Raw genomic sequence first — 23,922 nt, 5'->3', positions numbered from 1 at the left:
AGGATGTATTGCATGTATTGCAAATACCAATCTACATGTATTTGTGTTGTGTCTTCTTGTACAGTGGAACTTTTGGAACTCTTGCCCTTTGTTATATCACTGCAGCATGCCACCAAGACACCAAGCAATACAACCCTCCCAGTCAAATTAAACTGACAACAGACGAACTAGTCGTCCCACTCACGGTATGCTGAGCACTACGCATGAACAGAAACTACCACTTTTACAGACTTTAGTGTGTCTCAGCCAAGGGACCAAACCCAGAACCTTTCTCACAGGGACGAGTGCTCAACCGAAAGCCCAAAGTGAGGCGTTGTCAAGGGAGACGTTAGGAGTCCGACGTCAGTTAGGAAGAAGATAAAAGATAAGATCATACACTTAGTCGCCTTTTACGATCATGAAATAGGTGCAGCAGGTACAATACTAAATACTAACACCCTACCTGCAGACAAATTAACAAGGTATGACTGAACATGTCATCTTACCAATAATTATAATAAGATTAGTTATATTGCTATGTAAATAAAAATCACATGAAGCTTATTACTATATAATTCCATTTTGGGTAGAAGAAAATCTGTAAATATTAAAAGTGTTGGTTGGTTGATTACGTATAATGCCCTTTTCACAGAAAATGTCATTTTAAGAACGGTCTACCATACACATGTTGCTTTGTGGGATGCCTTTGGTTCGGGTGGCTGTGATATGATCAGGAGTGCCTTTTTTAATGGTGGAAACATTTTAATACATTATCACTGAAACATGTTGCCAAATGCACTGGGAGAACATCCCAGTCGGTCATACTGACATCGGCTATAGAAGTCGTCTCACTCTCTTTCTGTTGAATGCTAAGCAAGAGCAGAAACAATGAATATGAATATTCTGTAAAAAAAAAACCTTATTGTAGCGCAAGGCGAACATCTGTAAATGATTATTTATGGGCGCGGATGTAAAATAAACGCAGTTCGATGGTTCAATACTGCTAAAATAAGTACGGTTACAGTAAATAGACGTGTCTCATGCAAGTAACAGTTCCCAGAGCCTTTCTAAACGGTCAACTCAAAGCGGCCAAAAGTGAGGTGGTGTCAAGGAAGACGTTAGGAAGAAAAGAATATATAAAGCCCCAAAGGTCGCCTTTTATGATCATGTAATGGGCAAAAAGGTAGAATTAAAACGCTATAGACACCGAAACCAGCAAAATGTAAAATATGGTCTTAATGAAAACCACACAAAATACCAATCTACATGTAATTACTAATGAAAACAAAGCAATTTTATCATGCAATAACCGATTTGAAAACTATGTTAATAAAATTATTTATTAAACATTAATTACAAGAGGTAACTTTATTATATTAAGAATTCTGTTCAATGACGGTATGACGAATATGTACTCAAAATTTTATCGAAGAGCATAAAGAATTGATGATTTTATAGCAAGAATATCAAATTAGGATGAAAATATATCAATGTTGCAGTTTGTCAACCATCTTGTCCGCCATCTTGAATATTTCAATTTCCCCAATGATGCCACGGTGGCATCATCCAGTTTCTGATGGAGGACATGTTAAAGAACATTTCTGTGCAAAAACATTTTACGCGAACTATTTTTTTAGGTTGGGTGGAAAATCACCATTTGGCACCTGGACTATATGTACCTCCACATTCCCAGATGATCAGTCCTATTATTGTGTCGACAACACGTAGGAATTTAGAACAGGTTTTGATTTATTTGATGTTTTACAATGTTCATCCTAATAACACATGTTTCTTACTTTCAAAACAAAAATGTGCTTCTTTAACTATATACCAAATCTTGACGATTTTGACAACACAGTTGCACGCACAAAATACAAAAGATCTGAGTATTAATAAGTTTAACCTACCCCTCATACGATGGCTGTCGAACATGTGTTGTCTGTATTTTTGGTTGCATGCACAAATGTCTATTTAATAAAAACGAGACATATAGCAGTAAATGGGTTCCCACATAAAGGTTTGCTTTATTTACATCTGGCAAATCTAACGTTGATATCATGATGAATATTCATTGTCGTTGACAGTCAACATATACAGTGTATTGATAATTAATACCCATTTGTGCTTTGTCTATATATATAGTGTAGCGGAAGTACGGAATCTCTCGAAAACTTAATTACAAACCTGATAAACTATCATATCAAATAATATCGTCATTAGGTGATAACCTTTGTCATTATTTGTACAATTAAAAATGTTACAAAAACATAATTGGTCGAGTCTTTACGAAAGCGTGGATGGAACAGATTACGGTAATTGTTGTAATTCACTTTATCCCGCCACAGACACGAATCTTATATTCCATTGGCGTCACATGCAATATGTTAGTCGTATTAGGATAGTAGATATATTATCTTAATGAGGTTCAAAAATAGAGTTGCCGTTCTTTGTCCATAACGTGATTGTAACGTCACCGGCAACAAGATGGCGGCAACGAAATGTTATGCGCAGATGGCAGTGAAAGTTTACGTAGGTGACACCAGGACAATCGACCAGGACTGTTTAACAGAAAGGAACCATAACAACGTATTTGAGTCATTCGATGAGAAAATAGTGCATAAGGTCTGAGTCATTTGGTTAGTATATTTGAATTTTTAATATGTTTTATTTTTATGTTCCAAAGAGCCGCTTCGCCTCGCCCGATATAAGTTACTTTTAGACCCTATATTTTTTCCGTTTTAGATCCCTAACAAACTGTATAAATAATACATGCAGTAACGACAGATAAAATTGCGGGAAGCGATTAGGCAACAGCAGATGATGTTTGTGTCAATATACAACAATTCTTGTTTTTTGAGATACACTTATTTGCAAATATTTGAGAATCAGTTCAAATACGCATTAAATAAATATAATTTCTCGTTTCTAAACAACTATATAAATTCTTCATTAAAATAACTTGTTTTGTAACCTTAATGTGTCTGGTTATACCATTTACAGCAAAGCATTTACACTGTACAACATGTGGATTTTGGTATGTATACATGAGCATTTTACGTTTTTTGTTTAAATTTCATTTATCATCTTGGACATATTATGGAATATAAACTGATACGTTCTGACAATCTTGATGTAAATAACACGTCATGATATGAGTGCACTGTTTTATTGGCTCGTGATGTACTATGTACATGTGCACGTTCAGTGTTGAAATGAAAAGCTGTTTGGAAACAGTTGCTCTATTTATATATGCACCGGACACTACATGACCTACACGAAAATGCCCGTCAGCATCTTTTATTAAAACGAAAACCGATACATAGTGGTCATCCGTAAATCATTTGGAAGATTTGTTTTTATTTCAATACGAACAATTTCCATTTACATTACACTTTTATTGTCAGCATAAGAACGTTTATAGGTTGGGCGGATCGGATTGATTCCAGAAAAGTGTGGGCAAATCTTATATATTTTAAGCTACATGATTCACCTTTCATGTTTTTTCTAGTTACTCACTTGTTTAGATTTCTTCCTTTCATATGTCGTGTTGTCACTTAAGCTATCATGATATGTATGTATCGCTTAACCTGATATGAAAAAAACAGCATCCCTTTAAAAATGTGGAGGAATTTTGTGGGATATAAGTGTTGTCAATAATTAAACAACAATTGTTTCACATTATTTTATTATAACACAAGAAACATACACATATTATCTACAATAGTGAAAAATAAATATGGAGATACAGTTATAACTAATAGACCTTAGTATCTAGTATACACTAGATAAAATGTAAACAAAGCGGTTAATGTTGAGAGAACACTCCGAATTTTGTATTATATCCATAAAATAATAAAGTTAATCCTTTTAATTTAATCTTTTTACCTGTCATTGTACTTTTATTGATGAACTCGTTTCTCTAAGAGATTACTACGCTGTCATATCAATCAATCCACTGCGACGTTATAAACAGCCTGATAACATCATTGTAAGCCCATGTAAATGCTTGTTGCAAGCAAGATTTAATTACACATTGATAATGATAACTATATAGTATATCACTTAATTACGTCCGTGAATCCAACTGAACTTATGCTTATCTTTCAGGTAATGTCTCTTAGGCCACTGAATCTTCTGCTACTGGAAATATTTCGTCACTGAAATGGTAAACAATCTATTACGACATATTTTATTGAATTCTTAGAGTAACTTTATCATCGTGTTATAATATACATATGATTATGCTTCGTCAAAAACTTTCACTGAGAAAATATTTCTATACTTTAATACGAAACTATCATTCTGTATATTACATTTCAACACTAGCGGGCTATAGTCGTCGGTGTGAGGCACCTTCATTATAAGTCCATAACTCTTGGTAATTGAAACTTTTTTTCTGTTATTGTGAAAATGTTGATGAAACTGAAAAGCAAATGGACTAATTTTCTGTGAATACTGGCCTGAAATTCATAGTATGAATCTTGCCAATTGACATTTGCCAATTAGCATAAATGTATCCAATAATACATAGAAAAAAATATCATCTGAAGCTACATATAACTTGAAATAACTAAATTGTTATAAAGAAACTTATTATAAAAAACAGTTAGTAAATGTATTTAGCGGTATGAGAAAAGGATACGTTTTCATTTTTTCTTTTTTCATTTTTTCATTCCAGAAGATGGATATATCTGAATTCTTGAAATATTTATTAGACGATTATTCCTCTATAGTACATATATCTAATGTAATATTTCATTCTTTTTGGCATTTTTATTAGGATTGTGCCATGGATTTGTACAGAAATCAGAATAATACAAAAATTACACCATGCTAGCAGTTAGTATGGAGATGCTGCATTTAATGGATATTTCTAATTAAACGTAACGATATTAGCCCCTGTTTAATCTAGAGATATCGTTTATGCCTATATAACACATCTTATGTGTACTGGAACATAACTAAGTTAATAAAGAGTCTTATGCATTCATGCAATGTACATTTTTTCGAATGTTTAATAAAAATTTACAAGCTACACAAGAATATTCCAATCAACGGTAATACCTAATGATAGCCCCGACGCATACACACTCTTTATTAAATTAAGTATGTTCAAGTACACTTTAGATATATAGGTATGCAAACTTCAATAGATTGAGTTTACGACGAATACCTTAAAAGTTTTTAATTGACTAAGCGGAGACATTTTATACAAGGAGCAAAAATGTTCAGTGATATTTATTAATATATATAGGCCTATATATATCAAGAAACAAATAAAATCTTGTATGGTTAATAAACTTACGTAGGAGGCAAGTGTTTTGGTCTTCCTTTAATTCTACAGACAAAATCAGCTAAATCCTTCAATTCCCTCTTCTGTTTTCCCTTTCTGTGAATCAAAGTGACGATCAAGTGTTAAAATTAGGAAAAAAGAAATGTTTTATCCGTAAATACGATCCACGTACTTTGGTTCCACATTTGACGGAACTTTTGTTAACTTGACCCCAAACCATTGCGTACGAAACCACGTGTCTGTTTCACTGATATAACACCCATAACGTGTTTACTGGAACAGCTTATATATTTCCTGCGGCAGTAAAAGGAAACTACACTCTCATCCAAGTTTAGTAAATAAATCTTGCTTCAGACGAAACCATGTAAATAAGCGGTAATTTGCTTTCGTTTAGAATGCAATCTATATTATGAAAATTGTTACAGGATAGACAGAACGCATGGTTATTTCAATGTGTATTTTGGTGAGAGACTTAGAAAGGCTGAGATGACGAGACTTTGCCGAGTCATTTCGATTTTTTGTGTTGAACACAAAATAAACTATGTACTCTAAGATATTAACCATATATTATCAACATATATTTAAAGTTGTATAACAGTGATAAATAATTGGTCTAAAAAGGTTAAAATTAAAGTTTGATATTTCACCTTTAGTAATGCCATTAACTTTTCCTAAATGGTGAAAGGTCAAACAGAAATTTGGTCAACAGAAAGTCGATTAAAAGAGGTCCATAATGATTAGCTTTAACTCATTATTTCTATAGCTTTAGCTTTCTATTATCTCGATCTTTTCGCAAAAACTAAAACGACAAGCTCAAATGACGACCTGTATTTTCATAGCAAGACATCAGTGTAATTTTATTTCCTTTTAAACCCGATGATTAGACATGATCGTTATCATGCAGGTAAATGGCAGTTAATATAGTTATAATAGTTTGTATGGTCCCCTGAAGTCTTTACGACATTATCAATTAACGTTAACATTTTTCATGCGTAATTTCGATATTGCAATCTGAACATTGCAATTTTTACATTTGCAGAACGTTATGTAGTAGCCGTAAACAATCAATTTAAGGCACTTCAACCCTATGTCGCATAACTCGAAGTATGTTTTGCTCAAACGGAACTTTTCACTTTAAATTTATAGTTTTAAAGATAAGTGAAATTCCGGATCCGTGAGTATTAGAGGTGTTTCGATAACTGTGTCAAACCAAAAGGAGCAACGTACATTTTAATATATTGTAAAAGGATAGAATGTGAATGACTATAAAGTTTCATACCTGTTTTTCCTCCTCCAAAGTATTATAGCCATAATAAAAAGAACGGCAACTCCAACACAAAGTCCGATTGGCAATCCATACACCCAGGCCGGAACTTCATGAAGACAAGTTTACCAATAGTCGTTTAATTATATATACATTTGTAGGTGTAATGAATAAAAAATTACTGATACCATTATTTTAACACAGATATGAAATAGAATAAAAGACCGACGAAAAACAGTTCGTAAACATGTTTTGATTTATATTTCTTTCATACCTAGATGTAACGAAAAAAGGAATGTTCTAAAAATATTCAAAATACGTTTTATCATCAACAATCATATCATTCTAGTCCATGACGATTCACAGGAAGGTTGACAATTTCCTATGGTGGTATCAAAGAGATGAATTTGACACCGTCTAGCGTTTATTGAGAGGGTTATAATACTTTCTAAAATCAAAATTGTGTCATTTTTTACCCTCAAAATTAACCTTCTGTACGGTACATTTTTCAACATTTTGTGTTATTAACATGTAATCATAATTTATCATATGACTTCCGTGATTTCCCGCTCAATAAAGCCCTTTCATAAATTCTATTTATTACACACGACGTGTAATTTACCCCTCTTCATAGTGAGTGGTTGTTTCCAATGAATGGTACGTATTTCTACGCGTTGGGAACGTTTTTTTTACTACGAATTTTACTATGATGACCACACACTAATCTGTTGATTCATAACGGTGCGTAAAGCTAGCATCAATTCTCACCTTCTCGTATCGATTTGAACATGATAATCAATGAAACCATCTTTCAAATCTCTTTTATCAAACAGAGAAACCTAGCTAAAAAACCGACACCCGATAGTCGTGCTTGACGATAACCATAAATGAATTTTGGGAAATGTGTTTTCGCGCCAGACGTCAAACTGTGACGTCATGAAAAAGTCACAATAGAAAATGTCGCTAATGCTCTACAAAAGTAATAAATTTCAACATTTCTCTTTGCAATGAATTTTCCGCTTTATTTATAAATCATTTACAAAAGTTAAGTTTGATAGATAACTACATGATAAAACTAGATTAATATTTTAAATCAGCTGACAATTTATTGCACTATTTATTACGGCGCATTGGTACTTGACCGACTTTTGATTTTTAGTGATCTGGGTACGAATCGGAACCGATCGATTGATTGATCATCTTGCGTAAAAATCCAAACGGTAAGAAACAAAGGCAAACTATTAGTCATATGATAAATAGAATCTGTAATGTGTTTTCCTTCATATTAGATTTATGATACTCGTTACAAATTTTTCATTTTTGCGAGCCTTGATGAAAAGTTCTAAACTAGTATTATAAATCTACATTGTAATACGAAGGAAAACTCATGTTTGATCCTGTAGTTATGTATCGATGATATCTTACTTAAACATAAAGTTTTACTTACCATGATGTGAAGGTTCCTCAATAACCACTGAAATTTCGGAATTTAACGTTAGAAAGCATTGAAAGAAGCATTTTTCTTTCATCTATGATTGTAATAATTTGCTTTAGTGAATACTTTATGTTTTATTGAAAACATGAAATAGATTGTTTGAAGTTTTATTTTGATAGATACATTGTGGTATGTAACATATATTCAGTCGTCGTCCTCTAATTGTAAGAGTTTCGTTCGGAGAAAGTGTCAATCTGGACAGCTTTTACTATCTTCGTAAATGGAAAACATTTTATTTGTGTATTTTAAGTATTCCTTTCATTTCAAAATTAGGTAAATTATGTCAGGTTAAGAGGATGATCTGTGTAAAGAACTCAGATCTATAAAATCGCTCATCCCTCGAGAGCGAGACAGGTAAATCTCAATCCGAGGAGTAAGATTCTGAAGTTGTCAAACACGAGGCTTGCTGATTGTTTGATAGCTTAGGAATCTTACCTTGATGATTGAGATGTACTTTTCTCTATCTCAATGGGGTGAATGAATATTCTGCTCTTAAACTGTTTGCTTTCTGATTTTTTCACCGAAAGTATGATATCATTGTCCAGGTTAGGAGAAATAAGTTTGATTAACAACACGCAATTCACGGTCTTATAATGATTAGATCGTCAAGAGAATCATCGATTTTCTAACAGATTAACCGTTTGCTGTTTATTTCTTATAAATATTCATATATCTATACCTTTTTGTAATATTGTATATTTCAATGACGACACTATTTAAAAGTACTGTAAAATATATTCTAACAGATTAACCGTTTGATGTTTATTACTTATAAATATTCATATATCTATACCTTTTTGTAATGTTTTATATTTCCATGGCGACACTATTTATAAGTACTGTAAAATATATCTTTTGGGGGGATAAATGCTTGCATTTGAGCGTAATGATTAATTGGTGCATGCATGTACGGCATAAAATGGTGCCAATATATATATATATATATTTCCATTGTATAAATACGTCAGAAAATTATTATTGCCGTTCATTTTATGTGTTAAAGGTAGTGTTTAGTGTTATATTTTGACGGATAATGTGTTATGGCAATAATTACCAAAACAATCCTCAATTCCTTGCGAAGCACGACCTTCTGTGGTGAAGCCTTCCGGACAGTGGGTACATGTTGTACTCCCTATCTGACCCTGGTACGTCCCCTCGGTACACTTCTCACACTCGTCGCCGTGTTGGAATCTACCACGGCTACATGGTACTGAAATATACATGAGTAACGATAGTTACATTAGTATGGTACATGCATGACTTACTGTATTGGACTTTTAATATTAAGTCATGTTCCGCAGAAAACTGTCATATCAAATTACACGGTAATTCACATTTGCCATAGTCAAGGTGCAAATTTCACTCACAGCATCAGCGCTATTTACCATTCAGTACTTATTATGCACATTGGTCCTATAACTCGTTCATGCTGCATTATTTATGAGAAATTATTTACTGATACTGTCACGTTTTCTGCTCATTGGCAACTGTTGTGACATCACGATTTATCTTCCGTAATCACTGGGTGCATATCATTTATACCAAGCATATAACATGAGAAAAGAAAATTTTTCTGTCGTAAATTTATGAAAACCTTATTTGCTTAAATATTGCCGTTCTTGCTCTGGGGTTTCGGCCATTTTAATGACGTAATAATACACGAAACGTCAGGACCCATTACAGTAAGATCGACCCCGAACATTTGACTTACCACAATAATGCTGTACAGGGACCATTCCAGCCCTGCAGTAAGACCGACCCCCGAACATTGAACTGTTCTCCATGATGGTGTATTCTGTACCATCAACTTGCGTATTAAAGGCGTATATTGATATTTTAGCGAGCATCTCATTCAATACACTGATAACGACGTCTTTGCAGCCATCGGATGTGACTGAAGTAGGAAAAGTAGTTCGGTTTTTATTTCACTAATGGAGATAACACAATATTTTGCCGCATCAACATAAGTCATACTCTGACATAAACATTATTTAAAATTAAAAAACTGGAACTGTAATACAGCAAAATATAATTTATTGTTACTGTATCATTCCATTTTCTTAAAATGATTAAGGTATTACGAATCTGAATTTATCATTTTCGTATTATTATTTAATCTATATTTTTAATGAAACAATTAACCAAAGAAACTTCTTTCGAAATTTCCAAACTCATATGGTCATTTTATCTCACTTGATACTCAAATATTAGGAGAAAAGAATAATTTGAACTACTTACACTTTGTTGCATCACAATTAAAATCTGCAGCGAATCCCGCAGTTGATTGGCTCTCTGAACGTTTAACTCGTTCCTTAGGACATCCGGTCACTTCTATGTCCACAAGGGAACACGAACCGTCCCTTTTGCACGTCAACGATTCCGTCCCCTCATACACAACTTTCTTTATTTTCCTCTCTACAATGTCAACTTTTGTTTCGGTGTCACACACCAGGTCGACGTAGGATGCCATGTACTTCCACTCCAGTTTGTTGGCGTCCATTTTCTCTGTAAAAATGATTTCTAATTACTATTCCAAGATTTACAATGAGTTACTTTAATTTGATTACGATGCTATATATTATGTTATATTATGTATCATTATAGATGTTTTACGTTAATAGCAATGTATCATGATAGATTAGCGAGCAAAAAGGTAAAAAGAATAATATTTTAATCAATAATATTTCTATTTTAAACTAAATCCAAACAATGACAAAACAAATCAAACCTTACATCCAGTTCCGACATCTGCATATTCATTTTTCAAATATTTGATTTAAAAACAAAGGGTATGTATATTTGGAGAAAATATCAAGATAAATTCATGTTTTCATATTATTATCCTCTTGTTAAAAAGATATATCCATGTGCAAAAAATATCCTTGCATTCATCTGTATACGTTAATTAGACATAAACATTTGATGCTAATGCTTATAGCAAATCCATTGTCCGCATTTAACTCCAGAATTTGCTCTTTCGTTTGTATTACATGTTGTATAGTAGATCACATTTTTGGAATACAACATACTTGTACAATCCGGAAGTCTCCCGTACGGATTGTCGTCGGTTTGGAAGTCCCAGAGATGGAAGGTATCCTGTCCACAGCGGTAACTCTCTTTGGCAGCGTGATCGAAATCATATCCATCTTCACACGACAGGCTACAGTTGATGGCATCGTCAGACGTGTCCCATAGACAATCAAGGACAGCGTGGGCAGGAGTTGTCAGATTGGTACATGCTGTAATGAACAGTCATCTCAAACAGATCAAATATAAAATTCCCAACACTATACATATATATATATATGATATATGTTTAAGTCAGCTTCGTACATATGTACCGTTTATGACTTCCAAGAAACGTTATAATGGCTGAAGTTAAAGCTAATCATATTTGCTTTTGTTTTCATGTATTGTCCTGCCACTGTAAAAGCTTTAAAGATTACATTGCCAGTTAGGATGCGCTATATTTAAATGACTTGTTTACCTGTACAATTGTCCAAAATACACATGTCGCGTTCGATAGCATCTCCCTGACAATCTTTCCCGCCATTATCCGGAGTAGGGCTGTTACATAGCCTCACTCTGGAGGTGGTTCCTTCTCCACAGGTTGTAGAACACGTGGTCCAATTACTCCACACGCTCCACTCACCATCAACTATCATTCGATCAATTACAAGACGGTTTTGTAAATCAATAGTAGAAATTATCAGAAATACATGTATAATTAAGGCCTAAATGTATTATTTTATGGAGCTTTCTGATTTTTTACTGTTATCTGATGTTGTTTTCATGTTATGAATTCGAATAGACATCTGTATTAACAGAGCCTTAAATGATGAAGAGAGAACAAAAAATGATAATTATTTATTTTTAGTTTAACCATTTTTATATGTTATTTTGAAAAACACCCATCAAGCTGTGATTTAGTACAAAAATGTTCATACCAATTGCAATTTCACAAAATTCTCCTTTGAAGTTTAGATCACAAAGACACTTGTAACTCCCAATACCATCAACACACGTGGAGTTGTTCTCACAAACATTGTCAGCACAGTCGTCAATGTTGATTTCACAGTGATCTCCCTTTAATCCAATTGGACATTCACAGCTGTATGTGTTCAAACCGTCTATACACGTACCGCCATTACATGCATCAGTGGTACAGTCGTCATGGTCTGGTGAGAAAAAAAAACATTTCACTTTACCTTAAAGTCTCCATGTTCATTACAAGGCACATTATGCATACTATTAAACGTTTAAATTGAAATAATCTTAATATGTCATAATAGTTTCAATAAGCTATATATTGATGTCAATATTTAATTTCTATTCTAGACTACCAAGGTAATTACTCTAATAGTTTATTATCTTCCCATCATTCAAACGCTTTGTCTAAGAAAGGTATTAAATTGAAGCTTGCTTTCCAATCCTACGCAATCATTATATGCTCTTAATTGATTAATAAATATCAATTATACTCTTACTTCTGAAAGTTATCGAACCTTAAAACACATATATAATTATTCTACTATGATGACTTAATTACCGTCACATTCACTTGGTATTTGTAAAAAGACATGGTCATCATCGATTGTCTCGAATTGTTTCCAGCCCAATATATTCCCTTGTGTGGTGCTGTGGCAATACGAGGTCTCCCTCACTATATATCTGACGTCACGTTGTTGGGACCATATATTTAGTTGGGATAAGCTGCCTACAAATTCTCCTTCTGTAAACAATAGACATCAGTAGATTTTTTATCAATATTATCAATGATTTTTAATAAAAGTCCAGAGGGACACAGAAAAATAATCACACTAGCACTCCTACCAAATAAATAACTTGATTAATTCATAATACTATAATTTCATCTTAAAATACAAAGATGTTATTTTATATACTAATTGACTAGCAAACCGAACGATTTGTTTTACTTTACAGTCAGCGAAAGAGTAGGTTTGCGTGTCAAACAATTGTCGTCTAGCAACTTTTCTCAAACAAGACACGTCAACATAATTTTAAGTCTGAGATACAAAATGTATTTTGCATACCTATGTATTTGGAAATCAAATGGCAAATAATTTAACACTTAAAATGATAATGAGGTGTACATGTTCATACCAGCAATGACAACACGTGGATCGTGGTTGGCAGAAGGAGAAGGAGCTGATTGGCTGTGGACATAGTACTGAAGACCAATCACCGCTGAATCCACATATAACAATACATCTGATTGATTCACATTGACCACAACGGTGTGCCATTTTGTATCATTTATAGAAAAATCTGATGTCGTCTTAAATCTGAAAAAAGCACAATTAGATCACAATATGCCGATTACAGTCATGTAATAATAATTCAATATTTTCTCTTGCTATTTTTGTATTAAAAACTTTCATTTTTTGTAGTGGCCCTTTAATATGTGAGCATTTCCATAAAAGTATAATATTGAGTAATAAAGATATTTTAATGAATAATAATAGTTTTGTAATAAAGACTTACATGATTCCTTCGAGAACCACATTCACACTGCTTTGATTCAGCGCAATATCGAGCTGTTGGCCTGGATATATAACTTTTAGAACCGATCCTAATTCTACATCGTCCTGCATCTTTATCCAGAAACTGACAATCAAACTGTCATCTCGGCTTAAGTTAGAATTTAACGGATGAACAATACTTCCGTTCTCATTTGAAAATACTAGGTCAAAATCTGAAACGTACGTCATTGGTTTATTTGTAAAGAAATGACAAGACAATTGCATACATTTACGATAAGTATTAATACTAGACGTACTTGTTGCTTCCAAGTTTAAAGTCGGTCTTGGAATACGTGTTTTTGCGAAATTAGCATTGCATTTACACTAGATAAAATGACAACAATGTTAAAGTATGTATTCATGATCATTTTACTGATGATTTTCATTCAAGTTTTGCTATATTACACCGTAAGCATAGCAGAAAAGAAAACAGACGTCATACTTCGTCTTTACACATACTTATATGTCATAACTGACCTGCACAGCTCGTTTCAGAAGTTTCTCCTTCGTGGATTGTTGTACGAGATCCTGGACATGAAGAACACTCCGTGGAACCATACCTGTCTGTGTATGACCCAACATCACACAGAGAACACGGTGGTAGTCCACTTATGGAATACGTCCCAGGGCTACAGGCAACTGCAAATTAGAGGTAGATAAGATCTTACAGGAGTGTTCATTTCATATGAGATTTTATGAAACGAGTCTAAAAAGTTTTCATTTTTGCGAGCTTTGGCACAAATATAAGATACGTTTTATCACTTAACTACAACAACCTACATTTCGAAGAATCTCACGTCAAAATGTTTTGCGAAAATCCAGCGGAGGCCGCCTTTTGTCCAGCCGTCCTCAAAATCCTGACGTCACGTCATTTTATGCCTACCTGACGTCACTTTATTGTTTCTTTGATGACGTCATAATGAATTTGCAGCTAATGAAAATTGCTCAGGGTCATATTACACAAGTGACATATGAAAAATTATTACACGGGCAAAATCACTGGATATCAGGCGGATTCTGCGATAAATAAATATATAAAGCACTATCATCTTTTTGTGATGAGACAAACATTATGAAAATATTGTTCCCTAGCAATCTGACGTCAACGGAACCAGATATGTCTATTGCTAATGTTTGTATCTTGACTGTTTAGAAGGCAACTGTGTATAATTTCTGGTTTTTCCCTTTTGTCAGGATGTTTTTTTTTCTTTTTCACACAAACCTATTTTATGTTTGAACATTTTTGTTGGAGAGATGGAAACTGTTACATAACCTAGCTACGATACACAAAAACGTAAACGGTTTTCCAGTGTGTAAAAAACGGTGACACAACACCGACTACGAAAACACAGATATTACATCTTCATCTTAGAACAGAAAAACCTTACATATGAAAACATTACCTTCACATTCTTTCCTCAATTTTGCTCCTTTATGCCGTGTAGTTTTGCCAACTGGACACTGAATACAATCGGTCTGGGCTGCAGCTGGTTGGTACTGACCAGTGGGACAGAGAGGACACTCCTGTTTATCTTCATCATAAAATGTTCCAGGTGGACACTCAACTAGAAAAAAAACATGTACGTGATACAGGAAGTGACGATTGTTTTTTTTCTTTACGAAATCGCCATCTAAACATGCATAGTAATCTGCTCATGAGTGTTAACCTTGACACAAAAATACGTTATTTATATATATATATTGCAACATAGGTGGGTCTTCAGAGCCTAATATAGATTATCTATGAGGCATACCTTTTGGCTCCTTGTCAATACTTCTACAATGTCATACCTCGCATTCTCACGTTCTGATATGGGTGTTCGATACTGGATTCAACTGACGTTAAATAGTGTATAAACTCATATTGTATATTTAATTTCAATCCGCTAATTTGTAAATACACTGGACTAACCATTTAGTCATGTAGTTCAGGGATATTTGCAACTGTTTGTCCGTCCAAAATAGAGGTGTGTATGGAAGTATGACAGTGTAGGGTAAGTGCGTATGCATGGTCGTACCTTTATATGCTTATATAATATATTAGAAAATCTTTGCAAAAATAAAATAAATAAATAAAAACCATTTTGATTTACATTTCTGTGTATCATATAATAGGCTACTTAGCAAGAATACATATTAACATTGCAAAACCAGCCTGCACAGACCTCATACAAATGCAGAAGAGACATAAAAGGGCTGTTTTATAGTGATGTCCAATGCCTGCACAGCCCTCACATTGATACACAAGAGGTACACCAATGCATGTCAAAATGCAACAACCAAAGGTTTCATACTGCAATGCTAACATACCACATGATTCGCTGGCCTCTGATGGAATGGTTTGGCCCTTACAAACAATTTGTAGTCCATCACTATGCACGTCCTGAACGATGAGAGTATGATTGTCCAACTGTATATCCAGGGAATCATTTCCCTCGCGAGATTTGACAACCCATGCCTTTATCTTTTCGTTTAGCTTGGCAGAGGAATGGTTTCCGAAAGCGTTCTTTGTAGTGATTTCTATGGCAAAACCAATGGTTACACCAGTAGATCGTTTACCGGACTGTGAGCCACATTTTACCTGCAAAACTAAACTTCATTAAACTAACTGATAATTCAAACAATGATAATTATATTTTATTGCTAACAAAGTATGACGTTTGTCTGGTTGTAAAATAGAACAAACATAATTACAAAAATAACGTATTTAAATATTAAAGTACCTTCCTATGGCATCTTTGTTCTATATAGATGCCAGAGCTTTGTAGACAATTATAAGATGATTATCTGTAAAGCTCTGGCATCTATATAGACCATAGTTGCTATAGGAAGATAGTTTAATGTTTATATTTACATTATCAACTCATTTTAGGGTCTCCGCAAGCTAGACCAGGAAAATCGTTTATCAATACGATTTAATCCACAAGATGGAACAGCCATTATGACCATGGTCAGTTGACGTCACCACGTCAACATTGGTGACGTCATAATGGTCACGTTTTGGGTGTCAGTTATACCGTCATATACTTCACTTTGCCTTGGATAGTTTATATAGTAGAAGTGAAAAGTAAATGTAAATATTGATTCTTATCCTTTCTGTAAGGGGGGGAAGATCAGTAAAACAAGAGAAACCGAAAGACGAAATTGAATTGTACCTTCCTCGTTGCGTAAAACCATCAGTACTGACGCATGTGTTATGACCATTAAATAGGGATCGATAAAACAACTTTTTTTGTTGTTGTATTGGAACAAGGCACACGTAAAAGTAATAATGAATCTGTGGGTAGCTCAAATGTCTAGGAATTAGTCATGGTAATTGACTAGCCTTATGCCAATACATCTAATAATTGTGTACAATGATATCCATCTATTCTAAGTAGATTTTTAGATTGAGAACATATACAGAATTACAACACTACTAACGTCCTTACAAGTTATAAATGAAATTCTAGAATGAAGATGTTTAGGTCTTACGTGGAAATGAAACCTGACAATAAATACGGGTAGAAATGTCTGTATGACAAATCTGCCCCCGTCAGCTTAATTACCAAACGTCAATTTCATGATAAGAGCATATAAATTGCAAAATATTTGTAATACCGTAAAGAAAGTCTCAATATTTCGAGTAAGTTAAATTGAATTGCATAATTTAGAATATTTCTTATTATAGGAGAAATGTTAACTTTGAATTGATTTTGTTTCCAATTCAGAACAAAAGCTAACTTGAACGAAAATCCTTTAACACTGCATTTTTCACCTCAACATTGCTAGGGGAACAGCTTTCCTCGTTGATGATGCATGCATCTTTGTAGGACGACTGGTTCAGAGCCTGTATAAACTGCTGTCTGATTGTATTTACAACAGTGGCATCAGTACAGTCCCCATCAAAGTAGTAGTCCATACTTATTCCAACGATTGCTTGATGACTTGATGTCGTCCCTATCAATTAAAATGAAGAAATAACACCTTTAAATAAATATATAGAAAAGATATGGGATTGATTGTCTGATTAAGGCAGGTTTGAGATCAGCTTTAGATTATTGCACGACTAAATGCCTTTTTGATTAAGAAAACACTTTTCATTGTGGATACATAAATTAATAAACTAACGACTTTTTCACGGCGATTTGACTTGAAACTGAAACATTTAATCGGCGATTTATTTTCACGAATTTCAATTGGCACACGAAAAATGACTTTTTCATAGACCTTTATTTGTTTAATTCTTATTATTATAAGGATGCAGTAAATCATGAGTGTCCTGACTCAGTTTTAACGGCACATCAAAGTCATCAAACTCAATCAACTCATTATTTTAATTATTATACTAACGCTTGTGTCAATATTAGATCACTTATTCTAAAGTTTTAATTCAACATACGTGCACAATTAGGCAATTTCGATCCGGGTGTCCATTTTCCGGTATCTACACCACACACATACATTTCGGGAAACCGATACCCTACGGGTACATCATAGCCTTTTCTACACAACATCTGACAAAACTGGCCTCCTAACCAGTAATCGCAGGCAACAGCACCATCTAAAGGGGGCTCTAGCCCATCCTCACAAAGACGTTTGGCTACAAATACATACAAATAATGGAAATAAGTAATAATACTATATTAGATGATAAACACGTCACAAATTTAAAGCCATATGTACTAATCTACGTCATGTAGGGGGGGGGGGGAGGTTAAAATTTTAAATCGTTTCGCAGGTAAGTGTATAATATTAATCATATATAGCGGTAATTGATGTGGAAAAGACAAAACACACAGACATTCCTAATTTATGTATGCGCCGACTTATTTCACGTACCCAATGCCGTATTTTTTATATTACCTCGTCCCTATTGCACAGTAATGTTGACCTCTTATAATACAATAGTGAAACACGTTGATATACAACTGTACCTTCACAAAAGGGTTGCTGTGAACCCCATCTCCAGGACACGTACTGGCCATTACTATCTTTCTCACAACTTGCTTGGCTTGATCCATTGATCACAGACCCGTTTGCACATGTAAAGTTGCATAAAGCTCCAAACTTAATTCCGCCTTCGCATGTCACTGTCTGTAGAGGCAGACTGTAGATTTTCGGGCATCTCAGAACTAAAACATGCAGACAGAATTACAGATTTTACGTTATATTTGGTTGTCAGTTATGTCCTGTAAAATCAAATAATTACGAATCACGTGTTCCTTATTTAAAAAAAAAACAGTAAAGCAATTTTAATCGGTAAGTTTTCTACTATGTATTATCCATGTATGTGGTATCAGGTGAAATGGCTTGCATGTATACAGAGGAAGTTTCAAGATTTCAAGTGGATCGAGTACAGGTAAGGTGACATGCTCGTGAGCTTGGTAAACATATCTCATGTCTGCCATTTGACGAAGAAAAGTAAAATAAGACGATAACTATTGTTTATAGGAGTATGTACTATATATATAGGAGTATGTACTATATATATAGGAGTATGTACTATTTCTACTCCTGAAGAGCCATCATGAAATGGTGAATGTACAAGAGGAAAGTCCGTTGACTTTTATTTTTTATATATTCAACTCTACATGGACACGTACTTTTTTCTTGGAGTATGGACTATATATTATAGGAGTACTGTAGATATAATCTCTCAGATTGCCGTGTGATTAATTCAAAGATTTAGACCCCTAAGCGATCACAATACTCAATCAAATTTTTACTGTATTTTAACATTTGAACCAGTTACACAAAGTTTCAATTTTTAAATAAATGGTAGGCAATAACAACATAAAAAATATATCAATAAGTACAGAATACGTTTACCTCATATTAAGAATGTAAATAGACCTAATATATATTAACCTAGTTATATATTAATCTAATCATCACATTGTAAACATATTTTACGAAATGTATGACGGTACGAACAATTCTGCAATGGTAAATATGTAAATATAATACAAAATATAGGTTGAGAATGCAGGGGTGTAGCTTTCAGGAAATGGAAAGTAGATCTTTATACTATAGCCTCTCACTGGGTCAAGCAGGTTTGATTTTGGATACAGTGTTAAGAGTAAAGTTTATATTTAAAGAAATTGTTAGCGTTTGTGTGGTCGTATACATACATCCCGAACAAAAACACTAAACATTCCACCAAAATTCAAATCGAACAAACACAAAACATTCAATCAAACAGACTAATAAAGAAGTTATGGCAAAGCTATGTAGGTTTTAGCCGCATATTAAATGATCGTACCTTTCATCACAATCTTCATTTGACACTGCAATGCCTTATTGCCTGCTCTATCCGTGGCATCATATGTGACGAGGTATGATCCCGCCTTCAGGTTGTTCATGTAGTTATTTGGTCCAGCCGTTTGTTGAAGTTTTATCATCTTGTCAAAGTTGTCCGAAACGGAGGGTTCATTCCATATCAAGCGGCCAGTATCTCTTCCACGGTCAGCATATCCATATATTGCACCAATACAATTCGTTATTACCGGCGGAAGGATATCTTATAACAAAAAAGATATTTAGATTTGAAAAAGATTAAACATAGAGAGGTGTGGTAAACAATCATAACTGTCTATTATATATCCATGATGTCAGTTATTGATTGGTTTCTTAGTTGTGATTTCCAATTTATCCTTAATTTTATCAAATTTATTAAATTCAAACTTATTATTTATATATTTCCATATACGATATTTCCTCAAGATAACTGTATTACCAAAGCAAGTTGGTATATTCCCTCTCCACTGTCCCGATGAAGTACACACTCGAACTCTGGTCATGCCTGGCCTGATATCGAAACCCTCACCGCATCTGTATGTACATTTGCTTCGAAAGTTATTACCGTCTGTACAGGTTAACGTCATTCCCGGTGGAGCGATTAGCTCATCACAAGTCACACCTTTAAGGAAATTGCAACATATTAACGGTTGTCCTATTTATCTGATAAGAGCGGCAATTGTTCGATAAAACGTATATTAAGTAAATAAACTGTACGTTTTCCCTATTGTTACATTAAACGTTATTATATATTGGATTTGATTATTATATGATTATTCTCGTCAAAATGTTTTAGTATGCCATCGAGCAATATGTCCTAATATATATAACATGGAGTAAAGTCAAAATAGGTATGCATTGAAAATTACACCTAAATATTCTAAAAACATAAAAGTACGATGATAACAGGTATTCCTAAGAAAGTAATGAAAAAGAACCTTAACACTTACGCTCGCAAGTTGGTTGGCGTCCTGTCCATGTGCCAAACGCGGTACATCTTATGGACCTTTCCCCTCGTAGTATATGACCTTCATAACAGCCAAACTTACACTGAGTCCCTTTCCGCATCTCAAAGCTTGTGTGGCACATGTACCATCCATCTCTTATATCCGACAGATCAGGACATATTGGAACTGAACACAAATTGATCAGACGATCAGTGTTATGCAATTAGTCACATAGAAATGTTCAAAGGACACATACTTATGATGGTAATTCACAGAAGATTATCATTACCCTAAATTTAAAACCTGAAAACAGTCCTAGCTCAATTGAATGTATACCCAAAATGTGATGAATTAGATCAAGATATTGAATGCTGTAAGGTTGTTTTGTCTTTCATCACACAAGATATCTGTTTTAAATGATTTAGATTTTTCCTGAAAGAAATCGGCGGTAATGCCATTTCAAAATCTGATAAATAAAAAATGCTAAGTCTTCATGTACAAGTGATTTATTGCGTATGTACACCGGAAGGATTATACCAGAGTCCCCCCCAACCCCCCTCCATTCAGGTATTATACAGAAAATACTTGAATACACGGGGTTTCCAGATACCCAATCGACTTGGGTAAAGTGAAATTTACATTCGATTAATCATACTTTTCGGTAATGTTGGACTAATCGATGATAAATTCTAGTTTACCCACGTCGTTTTTGGATCTTGAAACCGACGTATTGGAAGAGGGATTGCTACTAGGTGATTTTCGCGATAGTATGAATTTAAGGCAAATTCCTGGAAGAGTTCAGCTACATATAAATACAGAATTGTAACCTAAACACGTTATATAATTATGTACATTTTTTCATGAGATTCAAATTGCGGTCTGGTTATCAAATTTTTGTCGCACTTTAAATAAATTCTAAATCCAGTTCTAAAGCACTATTGACGGGTGTTTTTGTGTCTAGCAATGTCATTATATATATAGGATGTGAAATGAGTGTTCATTTCATATCATATTTTATGAAACGAGTCTAAGAAGTTTTTACTTTTGAGAGCCTTGAGTTTTTCCATTTGCGAACTTCATTGACCAAACGCTGCATTCTTCAAGGTGACGTTCTTTGACCAATGCTTTTCTTGTAATTGATTTGCACATCAGATATTGTTCTTGACATTTGTTAATGAAACGACATATCTAATATAAAAATAATTGATAATCCATAATTGATATATATATTTCATTTACAGGATATCGACAGTTCCTCGGTCATACACACGACAGATAAATATATTCAACTTGAACCGTAGTTCAATCTTGTTTCTATCAAAGGCGGAAAACTAAGCTAAATGCCATGTATCAAAAATGCGTTATCTATGGTATCAGGTATCATGACGTCACGGCTGACGGTGTCGTGCGCTTGACAACACACATAGTATAACTTTTTGACCAGTATATTTTGTGTCGTTCTTATCTATATGTAGTTATCTAAACCTCATCTAAACTGATCCTTTAATTGTTGTTTTTATATTTTCTATTTTACAGTAAAACATAACTTTATATTTTTAGATGAGATATTAATTTCCCCGCTTCATCCATTTAAACTTAACAACCAATGTGATAAAATAGTTCATATAACGATTTGCTAAAGGACAAAATTCGCTGTTTTGCAATTACACTTGTACCTTTCAGTTTCCCAATAATAATCCAGACTTTAAAAAGATATTTGATTACTGAACTGGCTCATTTGACTACTGTGCGTGTCAATTTACGCCCACACTAACTAAGTGTCAGTAAAAAGACCTTCTATTCATGAATATATCTAATACGACACAAAATCGAGACTGTATAACTAAGTGTCAGTAAAAAGGCCTTCTATTCATGAATATATCTAATACGACACCAAATCGAGACTGTATAACTAAGTGTCAGTAAAAAGGCCTTCTATTCATGAATATATCTAATACGACACCAAATCGAGACTGTGTAACTAAGTGTCAGTAAAAAGGCCTTCTATTCATGAATATATCTAATACGACACCAAATCGAGACTGTATAACTAAGTGTCAGTAAAAAAGGCTTTCTATTCATGAATATATATCTAATACGACATCAAATCGAGACTGTATAACTAAGTGTCAGTAAAAAGGCCTTCTATTCATGAATATATCTAATACGACACCAAATCGAGACTGTATAACTAAGTGTCAGTAAAGAGGCCTTCTATTCATGAAATATATCTAATACGACACCAAATCGAGACTGTTATAACTAAGTGTCAGTAAAAAGACCTTCTATTCATGAATATATCTAATACGACACCAAATCGAGACTGTTATAACTAAGTGTCAGTAAAAAGGCCTTCTATTCATGAATATATCTAATACGACACCAAATCGAGACTGTATAACTAAGTGTCAGTAAAAAGGCCTTCTATTCATGAATATATCTAATACGACACCAAATCGAGACTGTATTTATTCACTTATAATACACACTATTGTCATTAGATTAATGGGAATTTGTATGGCAAAATGTAAATATTCATATTTATACCAAGATGCTTATTGAATATGCGTAATACTGTATCAAATTTTTGCATTAAAATCATCAATTAATCGATATCGTTTCAACTGAAAACATAATGTAGACGACGAAATTTACCTGTTACATGAATGTTGAATGAACAACTGGCCATGTTCCCACTACTGTCTCTGACATAGTAGCTGATGGTAGTAATGCCTTTGGAGAACTGCAGACCCGGAGCAAGACCGACACGTCTAGGCCTGAAAGAGGAGTTTATTGGATGTATAAAATAATATCTTTTTTCTATAGTTTTCTACTGAGTGATTTTATCAGGTAAATGCCCATGCGTTACTCGTTGAGGAGTATTAAAGTTTGCTAGTATGCGACTATAAACATTTTGATATAGTTTTATGAAAATCATAGCACCGGTTAAGTTTTAATCATATCCGAAGAGCATTATTCTCTTTATTTCATTTTATAATATAAAGAATGACATTTAACAAGAAAACATGAAAGAAACAACAAATAGATATTTAAAAAAATAAGTACAAGTTAAAAAGTCTTAATTAGTAGAAATTAGTTGAAATTTAATCGTAACAATAAAG

The 23,922-nt window shown here is 33.7% G+C and overlaps 1 protein-coding gene across 1 annotated transcript in view; it reads right to left on the bottom strand.

The window, feature by feature from the left end:
- Positions 1-3,957: 3,957 nt before the first annotated feature.
- The window catches only part of LOC138323717 (sushi, von Willebrand factor type A, EGF and pentraxin domain-containing protein 1-like), a 32,617-nt gene continuing 12,652 nt past the window's right edge, over positions 3,958-23,922 (bottom strand). Inside the window, exons 5-27 of the mRNA XM_069268517.1 lie at positions 23,456-23,577; positions 20,804-20,986; positions 20,293-20,475; positions 19,819-20,076; positions 18,491-18,688; positions 17,956-18,156; positions 17,332-17,513; positions 15,885-16,155; positions 14,978-15,139; positions 14,052-14,213; positions 13,537-13,747; positions 13,156-13,337; positions 12,581-12,763; positions 11,979-12,209; positions 11,519-11,689; positions 11,061-11,270; positions 10,270-10,536; positions 9,743-9,925; positions 9,086-9,241; positions 7,984-8,010; positions 6,552-6,645; positions 5,285-5,368; positions 3,958-4,136 (exon numbers count right to left, since the gene is read on the bottom strand). Of these exons, the coding sequence (XP_069124618.1) occupies positions 4,097-4,136; positions 5,285-5,368; positions 6,552-6,645; positions 7,984-8,010; positions 9,086-9,241; positions 9,743-9,925; positions 10,270-10,536; positions 11,061-11,270; positions 11,519-11,689; positions 11,979-12,209; positions 12,581-12,763; positions 13,156-13,337; positions 13,537-13,747; positions 14,052-14,213; positions 14,978-15,139; positions 15,885-16,155; positions 17,332-17,513; positions 17,956-18,156; positions 18,491-18,688; positions 19,819-20,076; positions 20,293-20,475; positions 20,804-20,986; positions 23,456-23,577 (3,961 nt within the window). The 3' untranslated portion in view covers positions 3,958-4,096. The remainder of the gene's footprint in view (positions 4,137-5,284; positions 5,369-6,551; positions 6,646-7,983; positions 8,011-9,085; positions 9,242-9,742; positions 9,926-10,269; positions 10,537-11,060; positions 11,271-11,518; positions 11,690-11,978; positions 12,210-12,580; positions 12,764-13,155; positions 13,338-13,536; positions 13,748-14,051; positions 14,214-14,977; positions 15,140-15,884; positions 16,156-17,331; positions 17,514-17,955; positions 18,157-18,490; positions 18,689-19,818; positions 20,077-20,292; positions 20,476-20,803; positions 20,987-23,455; positions 23,578-23,922) is intronic.

This window comes from Argopecten irradians, chromosome 5, assembly GCF_041381155.1.
Source record: "Argopecten irradians isolate NY chromosome 5, Ai_NY, whole genome shotgun sequence".
Lineage (NCBI taxonomy): Eukaryota > Metazoa > Mollusca > Bivalvia > Pectinida > Pectinidae > Argopecten > Argopecten irradians.
This window is presented reverse-complemented; position numbering and strand designations above follow the sequence as displayed.